Source organism: Panthera onca, chromosome D1, assembly GCF_046562875.1.
Source record: "Panthera onca isolate mPanOnc1 chromosome D1, mPanOnc1 haplotype 2, whole genome shotgun sequence".
Classification (NCBI taxonomy): Eukaryota; Metazoa; Chordata; class Mammalia; order Carnivora; family Felidae; genus Panthera; species Panthera onca.
The window spans coordinates 88,329,497-88,353,297 of record NC_138348.1 but is presented as its reverse complement, the minus strand read 5'-3'; the positions used below and the strand labels follow the sequence as shown (position 1 = coordinate 88,353,297).

Below are 23,801 nucleotides of genomic sequence, written 5' to 3'. Positions count from 1 at the left end.
CTTGGGATACAAATCTGGAAACTTTCCTGGGCCCTGGCACCTGGGAGATTAGCCCAGCTTGCCCTGGGTAAGCTACCCAAGTGTGGCTATGGAAAGAGAAGTCCCTCAATCAGCCAACCCACCAATCAAGTGCTACCTCTGGGCAGCGTCATAGAGGGGGCTGGGGAGAGAAACGGTATGAAGAAGAAACTGGGCTACCCTGACTCCCTAAGACTGCCTGTTCTGCTTAGCGTGGCATGGGGTATCATTGATGCCAAGTGGGTGGTGCAGGTCATAAGGAGGTGCTGTGGATTAAGGTGGTCTATGAAAGTTTCCTGGAGGGGCATAGCCTTGAGCTGCATTTTCAAGGGCAGGTGAGTTTGGTAGGTGGTAAAGGAGAGCTGAGCCATTCTGAGTGGGCAGGATACGAGCAGCTTCCTGGCTCCTTACAGATTTGGAGGCTTCCTGGCTGGGGGCAAGGTCAGAGTGGGGGGAGTCAGCACCCCTAGACCAGCATTGTAGGGGTAAGAATCCATATGCAATGTTGGTCAAGGCTTCTTGTCTCTCGGGCCCTGGAAACACGTTGTGTCACAGGTAGAGTTTTGTAGAGTGTTCTTTAAGGCAGTTACTCTCTGAACTTCGGTGTGCACATCTGTACCTCTGTGGGAGAAGGGGTGATCGCTGATCCCCTGAGAAGCAGCAGAGGGTCCTGAGAACACTGGCTTTGGAGTCTGGAATTGTGCCTGCCACTTTATAGCTGTCTAGGTTTTTGGGTGACCCTCCTTTATGCATTTCCTCATCTGGAAATGAAACTTAGTTGTAGGCATTAGAGATAACCTATATTAAAAATGCACAAAGATGCACAGAAATCATGAATATGTTTATGGTGGCCTCCCTTGTCCCTCCCTGAGCTGTGAGGCACGGAGGCGATGGGGGTGAGAGCCCTGGGAACTGTCAGGGCATCCCCAGAGCCTCTGCGGGCTTTGGCCCCTTTCTGACAGCCGCTCAGGGAGACCCTGTGGTTTGGAAACCTGTCACAGTCCTTGAGGGCAGTGTTTCAAGGAGTAGTCTGGACACCCCCTGGGTCCTGAGGCTACTTCAACCAGTCCATTTATTGTTTTATTATTTTGAGGCTCTGCAAAAAATTGCATTTGAAATGGATTTTAACATTTATAAAAATGTTTCGGAAACGACCAGAAACATGGAATACAGATGAGGCCTAGAATGTAAGTAGATGGCAGACTCCATGGCTTTGGTAGGTGAGTTGCCTCTGGGCTGTGAGCAGGTGCAGAGGTCCCTGGTTTCTTCTGTCCCCCTGGTCAGGAGCAGGAGGCCTTCCTAGTGCACTAGGAAGGGCCCAGGCGTTGCAGGGAGTCGGGAAGGGGACACAGCGTGAAACCTGCAGTAGCCAGATACTGGCTGTTACAGACCTACTGAGTTTCTGTGCTGACAGAGCACCCACAGTGGCTGAGTCAGCCCCCTGGGGACTTTCCTTTCTGCTCTGACCAGGTGTGCCGAGTTGCGATTTGCTTCCTCCAGTACAAATTGTTGGCTGTGGGTCAGCTTTCTGCTCCCCTAGATGGCTTGGAGGTCACAGATCTACAGGTAGCTCTGGACCCACTTTAGGGCCCTGAAGCCTCACCCATTTCCCAGCAGCTGCTTCTGGTGGGGCAGCTGAAGACAGGGACAGAGTCAAAGGGTAAGGGTGAGAGGGTTGGGCACCAAAAAGGAAGAAGGGTTTAGGGAGTCCACCGCCAGCTGACTAGGCCTCGGCTGGGAGTGTGTGTCCCCCAGGAGCTCTGGTGGCAGTCTCGGGGACTTTGGGGTGATGCTTATACCCTAATCGTGGGAGGGTCCCAGGGCAAGAAGCAAAGTGCAGCCCCATACGGCAGGTTCCTTGCATCCACTTGGTTGCTTAAAATAGGGCGGGTGGAACTCGAACCTAGATGGTTCCTCTCACAGCAATGGGAAGTGGGTGAGCCAGGCAGGTGGCCTCTGGGAAATGGTAGGTGGTGGTTCTCCAACCGTCAGGTTCCTAAGAATAACCTGGGGTCTTGTTAAACTTCCAGATCTCAGGGCCCTGCCCCTGATGTACACTATCAGAATCTCCAGGGGGAGAGGCTTGGGAAACTAGATGCTGAGCAAGCCCTGTGTTTGTTTTATTTTATTCTTTTATAATTTTTTGTGACCTGACAAGTCTGGGAAATATTGGGGTGGTAGGATCATGGGAACTGTAGCTCCTTGTGGGTTTCTTGAGACTCCCGCTTCTGCGAGATCAATTGCCCCAGGTTGGTGAGTGGGTGGAGGATTCCAATGTGGGCTTTCTTTCCCTTCTCGTTGTCCCTTTAGTCATCTTGTGATGAACAAATCAGGTATCCTCTCTGTGCGGGCCATTGTGAAGTCCTTGCCCCCGGAGCCTGTACATGGGCTGGCTGCTCTCTGTCCATAGCTGCTGAGTTTGGAGAGAGCCCATCTAAGTAGAGACTCTTCTCCAGTGTCACCTCTGGTATCTCAATTCTGTGCACATCTGTGCTCAGCATCACCCAGGAAGACAAGTACAGTTCTAGTGTTTGGAAGTCATTCCTTGCTCTGTTGTCTGAAGTGGCTTTGAGCCATGCTGTATTCCTGGGGACCCTGGCCAGGATCTAACTCCAACTGGTATCAGGGGGTGGCCTTGAGAGTTATGCTGGCTTTGTCTTTGTCCTTGCAAAGGAGGGCATGTATGAGGGCTACAGCATCCCTCCTCACCTTGGAAAACCATTGCAGATGGGCAGACTGTCCTTTCTTGCTTGAATCATCTGAGGGGTGTGTTTTGGTTCTCATGTCTGTGGTGGCAGTGATGACATCATGGAATTGGGATCCGTCTCAGCTGATGGTGGGTATACTGAGCCACCAAAGCTATAAGTGAAGGGCACCCTGCCACAAGTCAACGACAAAGCTGACAGTGGCACATGAAGCCAACCACCATTGTCCTTATCTCGGGTTTAAGCAAAACACCTGTGTCTCCAGCCACTGATGTTACCTCTGCCCCTTGATCTTGATCTTCAACAGCAGAAGCAGATTGCCAGTTGTTGTGTGATGTCATCCCAGGACTGAGTGACTTCTTCAGTGTTCAGTTTCATCCCCTGCCTTCTCATCAGGTCACACCCCACCGTGGCCAAATGAGGAACAATTAAAAAAAAAAAATGTCTGGCATGAAGATTAACTTTTTCCTCATCTGCTCTGATTGAAATCTTGTGTAGATGTTTGGATAGTCAGTATTATTTTTGCTGTTTATAAATGCAAACATTTACCAGTTGCTTTTCTCTAGCGAAGACCACATTCTAAGCTACCAATGACAAATTCTGGCTTTGGATTTGGTGGTCCTTGGAGCCCATGGAAGGGTGGCCCTGGAGAGTTGGAGCTGGTGACAGAGGACCCAGGAGAAGTTGCCTTCCAAATGGAAGGATTTTTTTGGTTGACTTGGACACCAAGTTTTGTTTGCTTAGCATTTCACTTCCAGTTCTGGTGAGTTTTTTACTTGATGGTAGTCAGGTGACTGCAAGAATCTTTCTTATATCATCAAATACCTTCTAGAAGTCATTGTTTTTGGACAGTCAGTGGCCTTGGGGAGGATATGTATCATTTGGATTTGTGTGCTTAAAACAACAGAAAGTAGATATTCTCCAGGGCTTATACATCTCCCCTCCTGGATTTCTGGACTGTACTCTCTATCTCCCTCCAGGAAGTGGATGGGAATGGTGATAATCTGATCTTGTCCCTGCAGCCTATCACCTGGGTTCTCCCCCTTCAGCCCTCCAGGGTTTTCATTGTGTGTGTCTGTGTGCTCCAAGCCCTTTATGTGCATCTGTCCTTGGGGAAACCATTCCTTGCTCCCTTGTCTGAGCTGGCCTTGAGCCATGCTGTGTTTCTGGGGACTCTGGTCGCGGTTTAACTTGAGCTGGCTGGTGGGAATTGGCTTCAAGAGTTATGTGGCCTCTATCTCTGTTCATGATAACCAAGCACCTGGCTTCACAGCCCTGAGTTTTTATGTGCACCTGCTCATGTGTTTACTTTTATGAAAGAGAGAAAGGAGAGGCAGAAGCAGGCCCTGGCATATTTTGTCTTCCATTGGCTTTATGGTCCTGCAGAGAGATGGTTATGTGTAGAGAGATGGTTATGTAAGCAGTTAGGACCTGGTTGGGGAGGGGGGGAGCTCCCTGCCACCTCCTCCTGTGGAGGCTGATGGACCATGTGCTTGCCTGAAACCCCAGGTAGGCTTGGAAGGGTGTGGCTCTCGTCTCAACTTTGCTGCTTTACTGACTTCACTGCCTTTGTGACTTTGGACAGGTCACTCCCTCTGTCAGCCTCAGTTTCCTTATCAGTAAAGTGACTGGGTTAGGCAAGTATGATATGCCTAAAAATGGAGTTGAGGGTAGGGTTATAAAAGGAAGCAGTCTAGTTACTGATTAGACAACATTTCTGGGCTGAAGGGAGCCCCAGAATTCACATGCAGGGATAACCCAAACCCTGCCATTGAGCCAGTCCTCATGCTGACGGCCTTGCTCCATAGTAAGCCTGGGGGTGGCCCCTGGAGTCCGCTGTCCATGCTGTCAGCTACTTTCCCCTTCCCAAGGAACTTGCTTTCTATTTCCCTTAATACCTGCTTCCTGAGTTCCTGGAGCTGATCACATTGGGACGCAGAAAACCAGGATCTAATCTGGGTCTGCCACCAAGTAGCTATGTGACCTTGCAGTCATCATCTCTCCTTGCCTTATCTATAGAGCGGGAGTGATGGCACAAGCCATGAATGATTCCAAAATAGTTGTGAAATTACTCTGGAATTTAAAAATAAACTTTTTTTTTTTTTTTTTGAGAGAGAGAGAGAGAGCGAGCAGGGGAGAAGAGTGAAGGGAGAGAGACAGAGAGATAGAGAGACAGAGCATCCCAAGCAGGTTCCATGCTTAGCAAGGAGCCTGACTCGGGGCTCAGTCCTATAACCCTGGGATCATGACCTGAGCCAAAATCGAGAGTTGGGCGCTCAACCAACTGAGCCACTCTGTGCCCTGAAAATAAATGAAATAAGCTATTATCTTGTTACATTTCATCTAACACATGTAAACATACACACACTCTATTCTGAGAATCTAGCCAAAACTTTACTGGTTTTTTTTAAACATGATTATTAAACAGCCAAGGACCATTGGACATTTAATCTACATCTTGAAAGAGAAAGGCAAAGACAAAGTTCTGAATGTAAAAAAAATCTAGTTTCCTAAGAAAAAGCAAGAAGGTAGTGAATTCATAAAATAAGAAAAGGCGGCTGTAAAAAGCAACCATCATGAGGCTCCTGAGCGGCTCAGTTGGCTGAATGTCTGACTCTTGATTTTGGCTCTGGTCATGATCCCAGGATCGTGGGATTGAGCCCTGCATGGGGTTCTTTGCTGGGTGTGGTGCCTGCTGGGGATTCTTTCTCTCCCTCTCTCTCTCTCTTTCTCTTTCTCTCTCTGCCCCTCTCCCCTGCTTGCACTCTCTCTCTAAAAAAAAAAAAAAAAGTAACCATCAAAGAATAAAACATCACTCTTGGAAATGAAATACTGTATATGATTTTTGAAATAAAAGGTTCACTGCCTTTATAATAAGGCTTGAGATCCAGTGACATTGGCCCTCCAGTTTTGTTCTTTTTATTCAGAATCTTTTGCATTTCCACATGAATTTCAGAAACAATTAATCAGTTTCTCCAAAAAGCCTACTGAGATTTTGATCAAGATCATGCTGAATCTCTAGACAAATCTGAGGAGAATAGACAGGTATATTGAGTCTTCCAATCCATGAACATGGGATATTACTTGATTTATTTAAGTCTTTAAAAATTTTTCTCAGCAGTGTTTTGTATTTTTTACCGTACAGGTCTTGTATATCTCTTGTCAGATTTGCCCCCTAAGTATTTCATATTGTTGATGTTATTGTAAATGCTATTTAAAATTTTTTTAAAATTTCCAATTGGTCATTGATAATACATAGAAATATAATTGATTTTTGTGTATTAATCTTGTATCCTGCAACCTGGCTAAACTCACTTAGTATTTCAATAGTTTTTTTGACTTACAAAGCTACAGTAATGAAGACAGTATGATATTTGCATAAAGATGGACAAAGAGACCAATGAAACAGAGTGGAGTCTGGAAAAAGACCCACAGATATATGGATAAATGATTGAAAAAAAATTTTTTTAAGTAAACTCCATCCCCAGCATGGGGCCTGAACTCACGACGCTGAGATTAAGAGTTGTATGTTCCACCAAATGAGCCAGCCAGGCACCTCTTGGACAACTGATTTTGATAAAGGTGAAAAGGCAATTCAGTAGAAAAAGGATGGTCTGTGCAACAAATATGGTCCCAATAGTGGAACAATCGGATATCCATATAAAAAAAAGAAACAAAGAAAGGAAAAGAAAAAGAGAACTTTCATCTATACCTTGCATCATATAAAAGAATTTTTAAAAGTATTTATTTATTTATTTTTACATTTTTTTTAAAACATTTATTCATTTTTGAGAGACAGAGTGCGAGTGGGGGAGAGGCAGAGACAGAGAGGGAGACACAGAATCTGAAGCAGGTTCCAGGCTCCGAGCTGTCAGCACAGAGCCCGATGCGGGGCTCGAACTCACGAATTGTGAGATCATGACTTGAGCCGAAGCCGGTTGCCCAACCACTGAGCCACCCAGGTGCCCCAGTGTTTATTCATTTTTGAGAGAGAGAGAGAGAGAGAGAGAGAGGGAGAAAGGAGCAGAGAAACAGGGAGACAGAATCCTAAACAGTCTCTGCAGTGTCAACCTGAACAGGGCATGAACTCACAAACCATGAAGTTATGACATGAGATGAAATCAAGAGTTGGATGCTTAACTGACTGAGCCACCCAGTTGCCACCATATAAATAAAAAAAAAAAAATAACTCAAAATGGATCATAGGGCCAAATAAAACCTAAAACTGTAAAACTATTGGAAGAAAACATAGGAGAAAATCTTTGTTGTTTTGGATCAGGCAAAGATTTCTTCAATACAACACCAAAATCACAGTCCATAAAAGAAATGCTTGACAAATTGAACTTCACCAAAATGAAAAACTTCTGTTCTTCAAAAGACCCTGTTAAGAGAGTGAAAATACAAGCCACAAATTAGGAGAAAATCTTTGCAAATTCTGTATTTGTTAAAAGACTTGTATCTAGAATATATAGAAAGAACTCTCAAAACTCAGTAATATGAAGATAAGCAAACCAATTTAAAAAACTAGGGAAAAAATTTGAAAAGACACTTCACCAAAGAAGATAAACAAATGGCAGTTAAGCACATGAAAAGATGTTAGACATCATTAGTCATTAGGGAAAAGCAACTTAAGACCATATGAGACCCCACTATACAGCTGTTAGAATGGCTAAAATAAAAAAGATTGACCATACCAAATGTTGGATAGGATGTGGACAATGGAAGTCCTCATACACTGTTGATGGGAATGTAAAATGATACAGTCCCTTTGGGAAACAGTTTGGCAGCTTCTCAAAAAGTTAAAAATACACCTGTCATACAAACTTTCTGTTCCACTCATAGGTATCTATCCAAGGGAAGTGAAAGCATATGCCAATGTAAGGATTTGTACAGGAATGTTTATAGCAGCTTTATTTGTAACAGTCTCAAATTGGAAATAACCCAAATGTTCATCAACAGGTGAGTAAGTAAGCAAATTGTTGTGTATCCATATAATGGAATACTACTCAAGAATAGAAAGGAATGCACTATTAACATTAAAAACTTGGAGTGCCTGGGTGGCTCAGTTGGTTATGTGTCCAACTTTTGCTCAGGTCATAATCTCACCGTTTGTGAGTTTGAGCCCCATGTCGGGCTCTGTGATTACAGCTCAGAGCCTGGATCCTGCTTCGGATTCTGTGTCTCCCTCTCTCTCTGCCCCTCCCCTGTTCACTCTGTTTCTCTTTCTCTCTCAAAAATAAATAAAACATTTTAAAAATTTAAAAAAATACATTAAAAACAATATCATGGATGAGTCTCAAAATATTGTGCTGAGTAAAAGAAGCCAGACAATAAAGAGTACATGTTGTATAATTCTATTTATAAAAAGTTCTAGAAAAAGCATACTAGTCTTTACTGATAGGAAGCAGGTAAGTCGTTGCTTTGGGACTAGAAAGGCAATCAGGGAGGAATGGGAGGGAGGCAATAGCCCGAGGAAACTTTTGAAGGTGACAGATATGTTCATTATCTTGATTGTGGTGATGGTTTAATGGGTGTATATATATGCCAAAAATTGTATACTTTAAATATGTAGTTTATTTCATGTCAATTTTATGTCAGTGAAATTATTTTAAAAATTCCATTAAAGGTTCACAAGAATAAGTTTAAAAAATCCCAGAATAGAACCAAATGACAAAGAAATGTAAAATATGAGAGAGGGGAAAAAATGCCAGGTAAAGATGTAAAGGATCTACTTTATCTTGAATTTTATCATGATATATTTAGTTGTGTTTTTTCATTTCTCTTTCTTACCATTCAGTGAACCCTTTGCATTTAAAGATATGTGCCTCTCTTTAGCTCTTGGAAATATTCTTACAGTCTTTGATAATGTCCTCTACCAGGTGTAAGAATTTGGCTCAGGCTATGAGATAGAGGAGAACTAGGGAGGGGCATTGTTAGAAATCCCTAGATCCCACCTCAGTCCCAAACAAAGATACCCCTACCCCACCAGTCCTCCATAAGGGATGGGAAATTGATTTCTCTAGACTTGAGGACACTACGTGCAGAGGAAGGCTGTAGTGAGGAATGAAAAATAGCCAAAGATCTATTCTTTCACATGTTCCAGAATGCTAGTGTCTGGGTTTAAATCAGTGTATCCGGGAAATTAGAAAATGATTCTCTGGAGCAATTAAACCATCCCATAGAAAAGAAACATAGCCTGACAGTTGGGAGTGCCCAGTAAAAAAAATCTGGATAGCCACTTAATTGTAGCCTACAGTGAACCCATTTGTGGTAAATGATGCTTCCAAACCACCTTTAGGACCTCATTCTTAAATATAAATGAATAACCAATCATCTTGAAGCATTTGAGGAAAGCCTTCAACATGAAAGAGAAAGCCAAAAAACAGAGAAAAGGTACTCAATAGCAGTATAAAGATGGGAAGATTTTGTATCCAAAATTCAGAGATCAAGAAAGAACTCTTGGAAATTAGCTAACAGCATAAATGAAAATTTCAGTTAGAGAAGTTGAAAAACAATGAGATGGGGGTATCTGGGTGGCTCAGTTGGTAGAGTATGTGACTCTCGATCTCAGGGTTATGAGTTTTAGCCGATGTTGGGCATAGAGATTACTTCAAGCAAACAAATAAACAGATGGATAATAGCAGGAAAACAATAAGTAGAGAATCAATGTAATAGGAATTGCAGAAAGATAGACCAGAGAAAATGAAGGAGGCACACTACTAAGTGTGCAATAGCATTATGTCTAAATAACAATGTAAAGGGTCACCTGGGTGGCTCAGTCAGTTAAGCATCCAACTCTTGATCTTGGCTCAGATCATGACCTCATGGTTTCGTGGGTTGGAGCCCCACATAGGGCTCTGTGTTGACAAGTGTGGAGCCTATCTGAGATTCTCTCTCTCCTCTCTCTTTGTTCTTCCCCAACTTGTGCTGTGCCTTTCTCTCTCTCAAAAAATAAACATTAAAAATTAAAAAAAAACACCAATGTAAATACCTTAATTTAAAACTACTTTATTAGTGGGGCGATTAAGCATCTGACTCAGTTAAGCATTTGACTCTTGATTTCAGCTCAGTTCATGGTCCCACAATTCGTGGGTTCGAGCCTCATGTGAAGCTCTGTGCTGACAGTGTGGAGCCTGATTGGAATTGTCTCTCTCCCTCTCTGCCCCTCCCCTGCTCGTGCATTCAGTGTCTTTCTCTATCTCAAAATAAATAAATAAACTTAAAAAAAAAACTTTATTACTAAAAATTGTCAAACATCATCTGAGATTTCAGTCATAATCACTGATCACAGATCACCATAACAGATACAATAATAATGAAAAAGTTTGAAATATTTTGAGAATTAGCAAAATGTGATACAGAGACATGAAGTTAGCAAATGCTTTTGGAAAAATGGTGCAGATAAGACTTGCTCAACACAGGGTTGCCACAAACCTTCAGTTTGTAAAAAATGCTTTGTCTGTGAAGTGCAATAAAACAAAGGACAACAAGGTATGCCTGTACAAGAAAGTTTCCCAGACTGAAAGATAGGAATTTCCAAATTCAAAGAGCAGGTGGAAAGCTCAGCATAATGAAATCTAAAGACCCAATTCAAAGCAATCCTCAAAGTTTTCAGAGAAAGGTAACAAATTATGACTAAGAAATAATGGATTTGTACTGTTATCTTATTTCTCAAAAGCAAAATTAAAAGCTAAAAAACAATGAGCTTTCAAAATTTTAAGTGAAAATTATTTGAAACATATAGTTCTATACCCAGCTAAACTATCAACATATGCGAGTACAGAGTGAAGATACTTCCAGAAAAATGCAGTCTTAAAAAATTTCCCTCTTGGGAAGCTACTGAACTATGTGTTCTACTAAAATGAAGTAAGCCAAGAAAGATGAAGATATGGAATCCAGGAAATAGGGGTTTTAACACAAGAGGGAGAGGAAGGAAATTCCCAGGGTGATGTTGAAGGAAGTTCCAGACATTAGCTATGGGAAAGGACAGAGGGCTCTAGAAAGGAAGCTTCCAGGAAAAAAATGAAGTGAGAGGGTATTTGACAGACTTTATATGTAGAAGGTTGGAAGAGTATTATGTAGCTTTTAGATTGTATAGAAAGACTTCAGTATATGTTAAAAAGTCACCCAGGTAAATGAAATTTGGCAGCAAGAGAAACAAATTATTGTACTGGGAGGGAAACAATAATGAACAATGTTTTCAAAGACTAATACAGTTGACCTCTGAACACCTCGGGTTTGAATTGTGTGGTTCCACTTATATGTGTGTTTTTTTAAAAAATAAATACAGTATAGTACTGTAAATGTATTTTATCTTGTGATTTTCTTAACATTTTCTTCTAGCTTACTTTTTGTAAGAATACAGTATATAATGCATATAACATGCAGAATATGTGCTGAACATATTCTGGTCAGCAGTAGGCTGTGAACACTTCTGGTCAGCAGAACACTTCTGGTCCACAGAAGTCCACAGAACACTTCTGGTCAGCAGTAGGCTGTGAGTAGTTTAGTTTTGGGGAGTCAGAAATTACATGTGGACTTTTTACTATGTGTGGGGTGGGTACCCCTCATCTCCCATGTTGTTCAAGTGTCATGAAAATATAGTAATTTAGATATAGAATGTGGATATAATTACAAAAAAAAAACAAAAAAAACTTTAGCCCTATAGCTATTGGGAGGATGGGTGAGAAAAAGAGAAGGAAGTATATTAAAATTCACATTATCATAATAGGAAGTCAGATGATTATATTTTAAATAGATGAATCAAGAGATAGTGGTATTTGCATATTATTTAGAAGTATGTAGATAAATCCCAGAATAAGCAGCTTGTGAAAGCATTTTAAGCAGTTGCCTCTGAAGTGTGTTTCTTTCCTTCTTAAAAATTTATTTTATTGAGATATAAGAACATTGTGTAAGTTTAAGGTATAGAACATGTTGATTTGATTCATTTATGTATTGCAATATAATTACCAAGGCAGGGCTAGCTATGAGGTGTGTTTCTGTATGCAGTATTAAAGTCACAAAAGTAACCAGTTAAGGATCTAAAATAGAAATTTCAGTATCCAAACATGTCAGGAGTCGGGAGACTCTTTTATAATGGTGAAATTAACAGGTGATGTTCAAATGTAACAAATCAAGAAATGTTAGTTCAAGCACATCAAGAGTGTGAGGTAAACACCAGCAGAACCACATCTGGAAACTGTTGAAATGGCCACATCTGTGGAATTTGGGGGCTATTGCGTTTATTACAAACCCTTTTTGGAGTGGGTCTGAGGTAGTTAAACCTGAAAGGGCAGAGCTCCTCTCTGGGATTTAGGGCAGACAGAGTGTATGTTATAGGGCAGAAGAGTTTGCCTCTCTGTCATCAGGCGCCCATAGACACCCCGCCTGTCATCGACGGACACCCCGCCTGTCGTATTATTCATGTCCCCTCTCTTCCTGGATAGCCCCGACTGGGAGGAACCTGGGTAAGCTGCCATCCTGTTTGTTGGGTGTTTTGTTTGCTTTTCCGGCTCTGGGATGAGCTTGGGTGTGGATTCCCGTAGAACCTTGGCCTCATGTCACCTTGAGATTCTGGTGTGGGACACCAAGGCGAGAAACAGTGGCTTGTTCCACAGTGGCACGGCAGGGCTGCCCCGGTTTACTGCCTTTTTACTTGGGGCTGGTTAAACATTGGCAGAGCAAGGGCACCGGGTAGGTTGGGTGTACGGTTTCCGTGCTGCCCATAGGCTCCTGCCCACCCCCTCCTGCCTCCCCGCGATCAGTGGGGACTGAATCTGGCAGGGTCTCCCTGCACCAAGGCCCCAGGGCTGCGTTAGCCGGAGGAGGGGCTGCCTCTAGAAGCTCACACAGAGACCCCGTGGCGGCCAATCACGGCCCTGGGCTGGGCCTGCTCTCCCCACATGCGGGCATGTACCTGCGTCAGAGATGATTCATTTAAGTGGAGAGTCTCCATGACTGGGTTTAGACAGCCTGTTTCACTTTTATTTAAACTATCAATTCTTTTTTTTTTTTTTTTTTAACGTTTATTTATTTTTTTTTGAGACAGAGAGAGACAGAGCATGAACAGGAGAGGGTCAGAGAGAGGGAGACACAGAATCTGAAACAGGCTCCAGGCTCTGAGCTGTCAGCACAGAGCCTGACGCGGGGCTCGAACTCACGGACCCTGAGATCATGACCTGAGCCGAAGTCGGCCGCTTAACCGACTGAGCCACCCAGGCGCCCCTAAACTATCAATTCTTAAGCAGTACACATGTGGCGCTGCCTTGACACTGGGATGCGTGGATGGGAAGGCCACTTCTCATTTCTCCTCGCTTTTTGCTCCAAGCTGGACCTTACAAAGTGTAAACATTCTTCCTGGAGCAGGGCTGGGAGGCTGTTAAGGTGAGAGAGAGAGTTTCTGAGCTGTGTTTCATTTCTCTGTTCAGAGCATGAAGGGCATTGAGGAAGGCGTGGAGTTCTTGCCAGTCAACAACACCAAGAAGGTTGAGAAGCGGGGCCCGAAGCGCTGGGTGGTGCTGGTGGCCGTGCTGGTTGGCATCTTCTTGCTTTCTCTCATGACTTGTTTCATGGTGTGGCACTTCCAGTGTGAGTAGAGCCAGGGGTTGGCTCTGGGGAGAGTGATGGGGAGAGGGAGGATGGTGGCTGTATGTCCTCTCTCAGTGGACAGACATAGGGGCCACCGGTTGTGGGCATGAGGGAGAGACCGGAGGGTGCAGCTGGGGGTAGGTAAGGAAGGGTCCAGGGCCCTGGCTCCCCTGGCTCTTCCAAGCCATAAGGGAGGGGTGTTGGCCCACAAGCTCATGCATCCACTGGCCTCTCCTGGCATTCACTCCTCCAGGGTTGCTGAGGGCAGCTTGAGGACAGTGGGGGGACCAGGGTAGCATGACGGTGTCACTTCCTCTGACCACCCTCCTTCTCTGGTCTCCCATAGACCAGAATGCGCGGGTTCAGAAGGTCTTCAATGGCTACCTGAGGATCACAAACGAGAACTTTCTGGATGCCTATGAGAACTCCAACTCCACGGAGTTCGCAAACCTGGCCAGCAAGGTGAAGGAAGCGGTGAGTCCAGTCCCTGGGCAGGGAGCCCTGTCCCTGGGGTCTGCCCTGGCACTCCCAGCCTCACCCAGGCTGAAAGAACACTGCTCCCTTCACTCCCGGATCCCTGGGCTGGCCTGTGGGTCCCAGGAGGGAGGGAGAGGCACGGTCTTGGGCAGTGGGCTATTGCTGTTCTCTGGCATGCCGTGAGCATTCCCTCTCGCCCTCAGCTGAAGCTGTTGTACAGTGGGGTGCCGACCCTGGGCCCCTACTACAAGAAGTCGTCTGTGACTGCCTTCAGGTGGGTGCTGGGGAGAAGGCTGGGTGGGATCAGGGCTGTGTGGTAGGTGGGCAGAGAGCTCGCAGCCTGCAGGGTGATGCAGCTTCAAGGTCTGGCATGGGGAGCAAGGTGCCATCCTTGTTCTTCCCTAGGTGTGTGTACTTTAGCCCACAAGTTCTGCTGTCTCCAGGGCAGGGGTAGCCATCTGTAGGAGTGTCCCCAGGTGCCACGGGTGAAGACAGGTGTGGTGTGTCCTCCATGTAAACCACTCAGTAATGGTGATGATCGTTTGTTATGTTTCTAAATTTGGGTTTGGAAGGCTTCGGTGAGTCTTCATATTTTCCTTGCTTAGGAAGCCTTCAACATACTTTTTTAAAAATAGACTTTATCTCAAAAGTACTTTTGATTTAGTTAGTTTAATCTTTACGTATTTATTTAATAGCTTATTTATTTATTTAAGTAATCTTTATGCCCAATGTGGGGCTCAAACGCACGACCCTGAGATCAAGAGTCATGTGCGCTTAAAAAAAAATTTTTTTTAATGTTTATTTTTTTGAGATAGAGAGAGTGAGTGGGCCAGCGGGAGTGGGGAGGGGCAGAAAGACAGTTGAGGAAGAGAATCCCAAGCAGGCTGTGTGCCGTTAGCACAGAGTCCAATGCCGATTCAGCGCTTGATTCCACGAACTATAAGATCACGACCTGAGCCGAAATGAAGACTTGAACTTTAACCAACTGAGCCACCCAGGTGCCCCAGTTTAATCTTTATGAGTGCTGGCTGGCAGGTGGCATTCTCATCCTCTTTCAGAGATGAGGACACAGACTCGAGAGTTTGATATTCAATGCGCCCAAGCTAGTGGTAGCATTGACAGCTCACAATCCAGGCTGCTTTCCCACTCCCAAACCTGAGCTGGCCCCAGAACACGTCTGGTTGGTGAGAGACTGTGAGAGTAGAGGGTACAGAGGCAAGATCTCTTGCTTAAAGGATCGAAAGGTGGGCAAGCATAAAAGAATCTGAGGTGGGCCCTGCCTGGAGGAAGGTCTCTTGGGGAGCCTGAGCCATCACATCTATATCCAGCATCTGGGAGAGTGTGGGGACAGGTGGGGTGCCTGGCGCCCACCTGCGCCTCAGGCTCACCCCTCTCCCCACAGCGAGGGCAGTGTCATTGCCTACTTCTGGTCCGAGTTCAGCATCCCTAAGTACCTGGTGGAGGAGGCCGAGAGCGCCATGGCAAAGGAGCGTGTGATCACAATGCCACCCCGTGCCCGCGCCCTCAACTCCTTCGTGCTGACCTCGGTGGTGGCCTTCCGTGAGTACAGGGACGCTGGGCGTGGGCATTTGCTGGGCCAGGCTTCCCTGGAGCAGGGCCAGGCCCTGGACCGTTGCAGGAGGGCAGCACTCCCGAGCCAGTGCATAGAAGGGAAGACGGTCTGCTGGCCGGGTACCTCCCTTTAGGGGAATAAGGAAGCAGGATGAATGAAATTGACCACAGCGGTAAATACTGTGTTTTCCCTCTTGTTCTTCAGCCACTGACCCCAGAACAGTGCAGACCACCCAGGACAGTAAGTATGCCATCCTCCCAGAGAAGATGGATGTGGCCAGACGCCCTTTCAGTCAAGGGGGTCCCCCGAAGTCATACACATCCCCCACCTGTCCCAGGCTGTGAGAAGCCCCCTCTTCTGTCTCTTCTGGGTCCAGGGCAGCCTGGCACATCTCCCTGGGTGCACCCCCCAGGGAGGCTCTGGGTTGCTCGCCCCTACCAGCTCTGCCCTCTCCGTCTCCCACACAGACAGCTGCAGCTTTGCCCTGCACGCCCGCAGCGGGGAGGTGACCCGCTTCACCACGCCTGGCTTCCCTGACAGCCCATACCCGGCTCGGGCCCGCTGCCAGTGGACCCTGCGGGGGGACGCCGACTCCGTGCTGAGCCTCACTTTCCGAAGCTTTGATGTCGCGCCCTGTGACGACCGTGGCAGTGACCTGGTCATGGTGTATGACACCCTGAGCCCCGTGGAACCCCGTGCCGTGGTGCAGTGAGTGTCCCGGGGAAGCAGAGGCAGGCTGCGGGAGCTCGGCAGCTGCCTCCAGAGGGAAGTGTAACGTGGGTTGGAGATACAGCCTATGACTTTCAGGCAGTCGAGAGCAGGTGTGTGTGATCCTCAGTGTGAGCTCCCAGAGCGTCTCAGGGGTGATTTCAGCCCTGGCAAGGGTGAGGAAGGCTCACTGGTCCCTAGATGCCAGTGAGCACGGCGCACTTCCTTTCCTTGCCAGAGACTGCTGTTGTAAAATGCTCACTTTATCATGACTCGCTTATATTGAGGCCAGTGGACCAGGAGGTGGCTGCCATTGAAAAGATAGTTTGTTACTTATAGTTCCCAGAGGAGGGGGCATGCAAAGCCACATGGGGAAGCCCCAGGGTCAGTCAGGAGGCAGAGGGGGCCAGAGGAGAACACAGGCAGGAGCCTTTGTTGTGGTTTCTGCCGGAAAGGCCAGGCAGGGCAGTGTATGCAGGTTTAGGAGTGACTGGTTTGAGTAATTCCAGTGGGTTCTGGGGCACAAATCTATCTCTAGTTGTCAGGTATCTGGTCGTGGGGTGATTAGGACGGGTGGATGGTGGCCTGGAGAGAAGAGCCCCATGGAGGAGGTGGTTGGGGTGTGGGCCCTGGATTAATTGGTTTGTATGTGAAAGGCTTCCCTGAGGGTGAGTTGACTATGTCTAGGAATTGGCGAGTCCTGGGAAGGGCAGTCTCTCCAGAGGCGGCGAGCCCCCAGCTGCCCAAAGCATCAGGCTTACAGGAAATAAAAAGGCATCATACACCTGCTGAGGAACTTGGGGGTGCCGAGATGATTGCCCTCCGCCCCGCGCTGTGGGGCTTGAGCGTGCTTCTCAGAGCGCCGTGGGTGGGCATGAGCTGCCCTCTCCCGAGCTCTCCCTGACTCAGTGGGCCAGAGCCTTCTCTTGCTGCCTGTGGAAATGAGCCGGGCAGACGTTTTGTGATAAATAATGGGCTAGAATTCAGGCTCCAAAACAAGATAGAACCATCTGCTGCCTTAGCTCAGCAGCTAGGACTCCAGCCTGAACACCCTTTTTGTGCAAGGTTTCTTCCCCTCTCTGTAATTCATGAATTGTACAACGAAATAAACACATGGCTCCGAAAGGAGAAACTGGGAAATAGACATGCACAGAGAGCACAGACCTCCATCATGATCTGGAAGTAATCACTGTTAAATTTGTGAGGTGTGTTCTTCCACGCTTTCTGCTATGTGTGTGTATGTTTGTGTATAGATTTAAAAATAGGATTTTACGGCACGTTTGGTTTTGCTGTCTGGTTTGAAAACTGAAGTATATCATGATGATCCTTCCAAATCAGTAAGCTTGCTTCTGTGATTTTAATGGTTGCATAACGTGGCATTGTGTAATGTACAATGAGCACAAAGAGGCAACGTGACACAGTCATTAGCTGTGTGGGCTCCGGAGCCTGGATGCCCAGCCACTTATTAACTGTGGAACCTTGGGCAAGTTATTTCAGTGCCTCAGTATCCTTATCTGTGAAATGGGGATAATAGTATTTACTTAGTGGAGTTGTTATGAAGACTCCTGAGTTCTTAACATGTTCTTAAGTGTTGTCGGTGCTGTTACTGTTACTAGTATTGTTATTATTTAGCCCATAGTTTAATGAATCTTCTGTGGTCAAGCATTTGAGGCTTCTGAGTTTTTGCTGTTTTGTTTTTTTTTTTTTTTAATGTTTATTTTTGAGAGAGAAAGAGAGGGAGGGAGAGAGAGAATGAGCCAGGGAGGGGAAGAGAGATGGGGGGACAGAGGATCCAAAACAGGTTCTGTGCTGTCAGCAGTGAGCTTGATGCGGGGCTCGAACTCACAAACCTTGAGATCATGACCTGAGCCAAAGTCAGATGCTTAACTGACTGGGCCACCCAGGCGTCCCTGTTTTCTGCTGTTTTAAACAAAGATAAATAAATCCTATCTCAGGTCATTTGTGTGGGGAGGGGCTTTTAAATGACCCTTGGCCTTTTATGGATGGGACCGGGGTTAGGGACGCCTGGTTTCTGTCTGCTCTCTGTAACACATACAACTTCTGACCCCTACAGGCTGTGTGGCACCTACCCTCCCTCCTACAACCTGACCTTCCTCTCCTCCCAGAATGTCTTGCTCGTCACGCTGATAACCAACACTGAGCGGCGACACCCTGGCTTTGAGGCCACGTTCTTCCAGCTGCCTAAGCTGAGCAGTAAGGAAGGGCCTGGTGGGGCAGAGGAGGGACAGGTCTGAGGGGCTGGCCTGAGCCCACGAGGCGCAGGCCAATCCCTTGGGCTGGTGAACTGGCTCAGGTCGGTGTCAGAGGTTTGAAGCTTAAGCCACAGGGCCTTTTGTCTCTTGTGTGGGTCAGGAGCCCTCCCTAAAGTGGTCAGTCTCCTAGTGCTCAGACTTTCTGGCCGCTGGCTGTGGAGTGTGCGGGGGCCCTGGCAGGCAGCTTGAGAGAGTCGCCGGCTGGCTCTGCCAGGGCCCCTTGGCCTACCTACCTGCCTGCCTGCCTGGCCAGGCAGGTCCTCGGTCCTCAGGCTCTTCCTCCTGCCTTTCCTCTCAGGCTGTGGAGGCTACTTACGTGGAACCCAAGGGACATTTAGCAGCCCCTACTATCCTGGCCACTACCCGCCCAACATGAACTGCACGTGGGACATTGAGGTAGGAGCTGTAGGGTGCCTGTGAGGGCAGAAAGGGGGAGAGAGGGAGAAGAAGAGGGAGAGGGAACAGGGGAACGGGAGAGGGAGGGGAAGGGAGGGAGGAAGAAGAGGGATGCTCCAGAATGGCAAGTGAGGAAGGTCAAGGAGAGGGAGATGGGCTCCCTTAGCAGCCCCCAAGTTGCCGAATATCTAAAGCCTTGCAGAGTAGAGCAGGGTGGAGTAGCCCTAACCTTGTAACCTCCAGCAGACCCATATTCAAATGGTCTCAAATTCTAGCTCTTTTTTAACAATGTTTATTTATTTATTTTTGAGAGAGGGCGCGTGTGCATGTGCATGTTCACACACGCACACACACGTGTAGGGGAGGGGCAGAGAGAGAGGGAGAGAGAGAGAATCCCAAGCAGGCTCCGCACCATCAGCACAGAGCCCGATGCGGGACTCAAACTCACGAACCGTGAGACCGTGACCTGAGCCAAAACCCAAAGTCGGACGCTCATTCGACTGAGCCACCAGGGCGCCCCTCACATTTTAGCTGTCGATCAGTGGCCCCCTGAGGGACCTTGGGCCAGTCACTCTACATCAGAGCCTCAGCTTGCTCCTAGGAAAGAGGAGAAGGAGTGGTGTCTGCCTCTCAGAGGTAATGTTGCCGATTGTGTGTGCAGCTTGGAGAAAGCACTTGCTAAATGACAAGTCTTGCCTCCGGGGCTGCCCGCAGGCCATCCGAGTCAGGGACCCATCTCTCCTTTCTTTCTTTGATGGTGCCAGGAGGACCACCAGCTTTCTTTAGGAATAAGAGTGTCTCTTGCCTCTGAGTCTAGAGGGTCTTCCAGCCGTCCAACCCGAGTCCCTCTTGCTGTGTGTTCCATATCGCCCACACGGGTCAGGGAGATAAAAACACAGCAGCCACTGTCCCCCAGCCCCCGTGGCCAGCAGCACGTGGCATCCTTGGGTTTAGGAGGGGGTTAGGAAGCAGCAGAGGCCCAGCAGCATCGCTCTCCTTAGGTGCCCAACAGCCAAAACGTGAAAGTGCTTTTCAAGCTCTTCTACCTGTTGGAGCCCAACGTGCCCCCGGGCAGCTGCCTCAAGGACTACGTGGAGGTCAACGGGGAGAAGTGAGTACCCTGGGGCACCCAGTGCTGGAGGGGGAGGGGGCGCCCCGAACACTTCTGGATCCTCTTCCTACCGGTGACCGCCCCCTCCAGGTACTGCGGGGAGAGGACCCAGTTTGTGGTGACCAGCAAAAGCAGCAAGATCACTGTTCGCTTCCATTCCGACCAGTCCTACACTGACACGGGTTTCTTGGCCGAGTACCTCTCCTATGATTCCAGTGACCGTGAGTACACGTCTCCAGAAGGGGGGGCCTGGCTATAGGGACTGGCCCACGATGAGCTCTCTGCTCTGTATCTTCCCAGCATTGTGCTCTCCTAATTCTGAGGTACCAGAGAACGTAAGGTGCATGTCCGGTAGCTTTTTGAGACAAAATTGCAAGGCTGCCGGAAATGCACGTATTGAAAAAGGTGGGCAGTGAACCCTGGCACACACCGTGCCCGAGGCCTCCCGAGTTCCTTTGAGCCGTCTGTCCCTCCGGTTCAGCATTACCACGACTTGGCGCATCTGTGCTTGCCTTTGTGGCCTTATAACACCTTCGGGAATAGAGAGAGAGGAAGACCCGGGAGAAAATACTGGGGCACGACTCATCACGCCCTCTGCTCCTAGCTCGGACAGTTCCGTGTTCTACACCTAAGAGATCTGGCAGTTTCTGCTGCCTCGAGTCTCACTGTCTGCTGTGCGCATAGCAGTTCTAACCTAGTCACAGTGATTTTTTGTTTCAGCCCCTACATCACACAGTAACCTTCCGGCAGACATTTTAATTATATGCAAGAACCCAAATTTCAGTTAAAATGCAACCGCACGGCTCACCACCTAAAATGCGATTGGATGAACAAACCCCTCCAATAAGTGATTGGGCTGCCTGTGCAGCACAGAGAACAGTCTCCTCTCAGCTCTGTCTGCTTCCTGATGACATCAGTTGTTGGACATCCCGGTCTCAGAAACACTGGAATATGGGACATGTCTTAGAATTAAGGAAGTCCAGGGATGCAACTGGACACTTGGATGGGGTGTACACATCATCCATCTGCCGGGCTACTGTTGCTCCGTGTTGGGCATGGGGAGCCTGGCCCCTGGGCAGGAGTGGGCGGCCAAGGACATGGGGCAGTAGAACTGAGAGCACACCCAGCCAGTCTCTCTCCACTTTGTCTGGAGCTTCCTGGGGCTTGATCATCGGCAGTCAAGGCCCCACTCCCACCCCCCCGCCGCCCTGCTAGGGGTCTGTGGCTAGCCTCCCATGCCGGCTGTAGGAAATGCGCTTGCCGCAGCATGGTGGGGCCGGGGGACCACAGCCCTGGGGTGCCGGCTGCAGCCTGCTCCTCTCTCCGTGGAGGGCTGGATGGGGAAGAGTTTTCTCTTTGGTCCTCGGTGTGGCTGTGAGGCTGGCCCTGAGGGAGGGCAGCCGGCGTGGGAGGCGAGGCTGGTGGCCGTGGACTTGAGGCCTGCCCTCTCCCCTGCAGCATGCCCGGGGATGTTCATGTGTAACACGGGCAGGTGTATCCGGAACGAGCTGCGCTGTGACGGCTGGGCTGACTGCACGGACTACAGCGATGAGCTCAACTGCCGTGAGTCCTCTGCCCTCGCGCGCCCGGCTGCTGGGGAGCCGTCCCCATCTTTTGCTCCCCATGTAGACCTCAAGCCCCTTCCCTCCCTGTGCTGTTTGGAAGCCCTGCCTTCTGTCCGAGCAGGCACTGGAGTGTTTCTGCACTAGTGGGGTTCGCTTCCATAGCCAGGAACGCAGAGGCACTCCGGAGCTGCCCCCTCCAGCAGGGCAGGTGGTCCCCGGGTGGCTGTGTGGTCACCCTTCCTGCCCGGGGAAGCTGTGAGCAATGACGGCTGTCAGAACGAGGGCTCAGAGCCCAGCTGACCGCTGCCCCGTGCCCCCTTCAGAATGCAATGCCACCTACCAGTTCACGTGCAAGAACAAGTTCTGCAAGCCCCTCTTCTGGGTGTGTGACAGTGTGAACGACTGCGGGGACAACAGTGATGAGCTGCAGTGCAGTGAGTGCTTGGTGTCTGGAAGGGTGGGAGGAGGGGGGTGGCAGTGCCTGTTGGGCCTCCCTGCAACCTCAGCGGGGGGTTGGCGAACTGGTGCTGAGCGTGAGGCCCTGTCCCCAGGCTGCCCGGCTCAGACCTTCCAGTGTGGCAATGGGAAGTGCGTCCCACAGAACCAGCAGTGTGACGGGACAGACAACTGTGGAGATGGGTCTGATGAGGCCACGTGTGACAGAGGTGAGACCTGGCCCAGCCCACCTTGCTTTAGGGGCTTTCCTCCTGGTGGGAGCTGCCATGAGCACACTCACATTCCAAGTTTCCAAAGTTTGATAAACAAAAACCACCCTCTCTGTGAAGTGTGACGAGAAAGTACGTCAGTGGGGAGAGAATCTTCCAGAAGGTGGAGAACCTTTGGTGGGCCTGGAAGGATGTGGGCATGGGTGTGGATGGGTACAGCAGGCTTGATAAGGAGCATAAGGTGGATGGATCATCAGGCTTCTGGTTGGGTGTTGCCATGGAACTGATTCCCTTCCCCTTGTACTCCTCCTTGAGCAGTAACAACTGTTGCCTGCACCAAACACACCTATCGCTGCCGCAACGGTCTCTGTGTGAGCAAGAGCAACCCCGAGTGTGATGGGAAGAAGGACTGTAGTGACGGCTCAGATGAGAAGGATTGTGGTGAGCAGGGCCGCTGCATACAGTTGTGCAGGTTGTTCACTGTGCAAGGCACATACAGAGGTAGAAATCATGCCAGTGCCTCAGTCACCCATCTCTGCCCCTGTCTATCTGGGGGAAAGGATGACTTTGCTGACTGGCACAGAGGCACTGTCCCATGGGCCAGCTCTGATCCTGGAGGCAGGGCCCAGGGCAGCCAGCAAGCACATCAGTGCCTCTGTGGCAGAGCTCGCATCCTGGCTGAGGTGTTGGGCTGGCCCCTGCTCTGTAGACCTGGCCCACAGGGCAGTGGCAAGTCCTGGCTTCCCCATCCTGCCTGGAGTGGGGCACAGCTTACCAGAGCAATCGGCAGGGTTTAGTCCCCACCCCAACCATACTTCAATTTGTAGCCTCATGTGTATTTCAGAGTCACTGGCCATAGGTTAAATCTGAGCACAGCTGTAGCTGTTCTGTGACTTTGCATCGCCGTCCCCCCCCCTCCCCCCCCCGGCTCTTCCCTCTGAGAGCTGTGTCCTTCAGCATTCAACGAGGACATCTAGGCAAATGACACTCAAATTAAATCTAAGCAAACCAGCAGGTCTCTCTGAAGGCCTCTAAATGCATTTGGGCAGGACTAAGGAGGTAGGAGCGTGAGGGTTTTGAGTGTGGGAGTGGGGAGGGGGGCCGGGAGGAAGTCAGTGGGTCTCTGAGGCTGGAAGATATTTGTAGAGGGTCCCACCAAAAGGCCACCACCCCACATGACCTCCCGTTGAGCCTGGCGTGTGGCCCCAGGGGCTAGTGCCCCGCCGTGACTTTCTGACCTTTGGGTTTTCTGCCCCTCCCAGACTGTGGGCTGCGGTCATTCACCAGGCAGTCTAGGGTCGTCGGGGGCAAGAATGCAGATGAAGGTGAGTGGCCCTGGCAGGTGAGCCTCCACGCCCTGGGCCAGGGCCACGTGTGCGGGGCTTCGATCATCTCTCCCAATTGGATGGTGTCAGCAGCTCACTGCTTCATCGACGACAAAGGATTCAAGTAAGCCCTGGGCGGGAGCCACTGAGCAGGAGCATGGAGGCTTCCTCTTAGACCCTAAGAGGTTCTCCTCTGTTTTCTGGGCTTGGAAACCCCCTGTGTGTGTAAGTCATGGCAGAGTGGATGGCACGGGGGCAGGGCCAGGACTGGAGGGGTGGGAGACACCCCGGGATGTCATAGTGGTAATAATAAAACTAACACTTGTTGGGTACTCCCTTTCCATCAAGCAGTGTCTAAGTGCTTCTCCTACCAACCCAGTTGGGCAGGTCTGGTTACG

General features: G+C 48.7%; 1 protein-coding gene across 1 annotated transcript in view; it reads left to right on the top strand.

The window, feature by feature from the left end:
• The window catches only part of ST14 (ST14 transmembrane serine protease matriptase), a 42,524-nt gene that overhangs the window by 10,256 nt on the left and 8,467 nt on the right, over positions 1 to 23,801 (top strand). Inside the window, exons 2-16 of the mRNA XM_078432956.2 lie at positions 13,151 to 13,310; positions 13,657 to 13,784; positions 13,991 to 14,061; positions 15,190 to 15,347; positions 15,565 to 15,600; positions 15,828 to 16,068; positions 18,143 to 18,282; positions 18,640 to 18,737; positions 19,739 to 19,848; positions 19,939 to 20,069; positions 21,307 to 21,411; positions 21,737 to 21,847; positions 21,965 to 22,078; positions 22,397 to 22,519; positions 23,341 to 23,527. Coding sequence (XP_078289082.1) covers positions 13,151 to 13,310; positions 13,657 to 13,784; positions 13,991 to 14,061; positions 15,190 to 15,347; positions 15,565 to 15,600; positions 15,828 to 16,068; positions 18,143 to 18,282; positions 18,640 to 18,737; positions 19,739 to 19,848; positions 19,939 to 20,069; positions 21,307 to 21,411; positions 21,737 to 21,847; positions 21,965 to 22,078; positions 22,397 to 22,519; positions 23,341 to 23,527 — 1,913 coding nt within the window. The remainder of the gene's footprint in view (positions 1 to 13,150; positions 13,311 to 13,656; positions 13,785 to 13,990; positions 14,062 to 15,189; positions 15,348 to 15,564; positions 15,601 to 15,827; positions 16,069 to 18,142; positions 18,283 to 18,639; positions 18,738 to 19,738; positions 19,849 to 19,938; positions 20,070 to 21,306; positions 21,412 to 21,736; positions 21,848 to 21,964; positions 22,079 to 22,396; positions 22,520 to 23,340; positions 23,528 to 23,801) is intronic.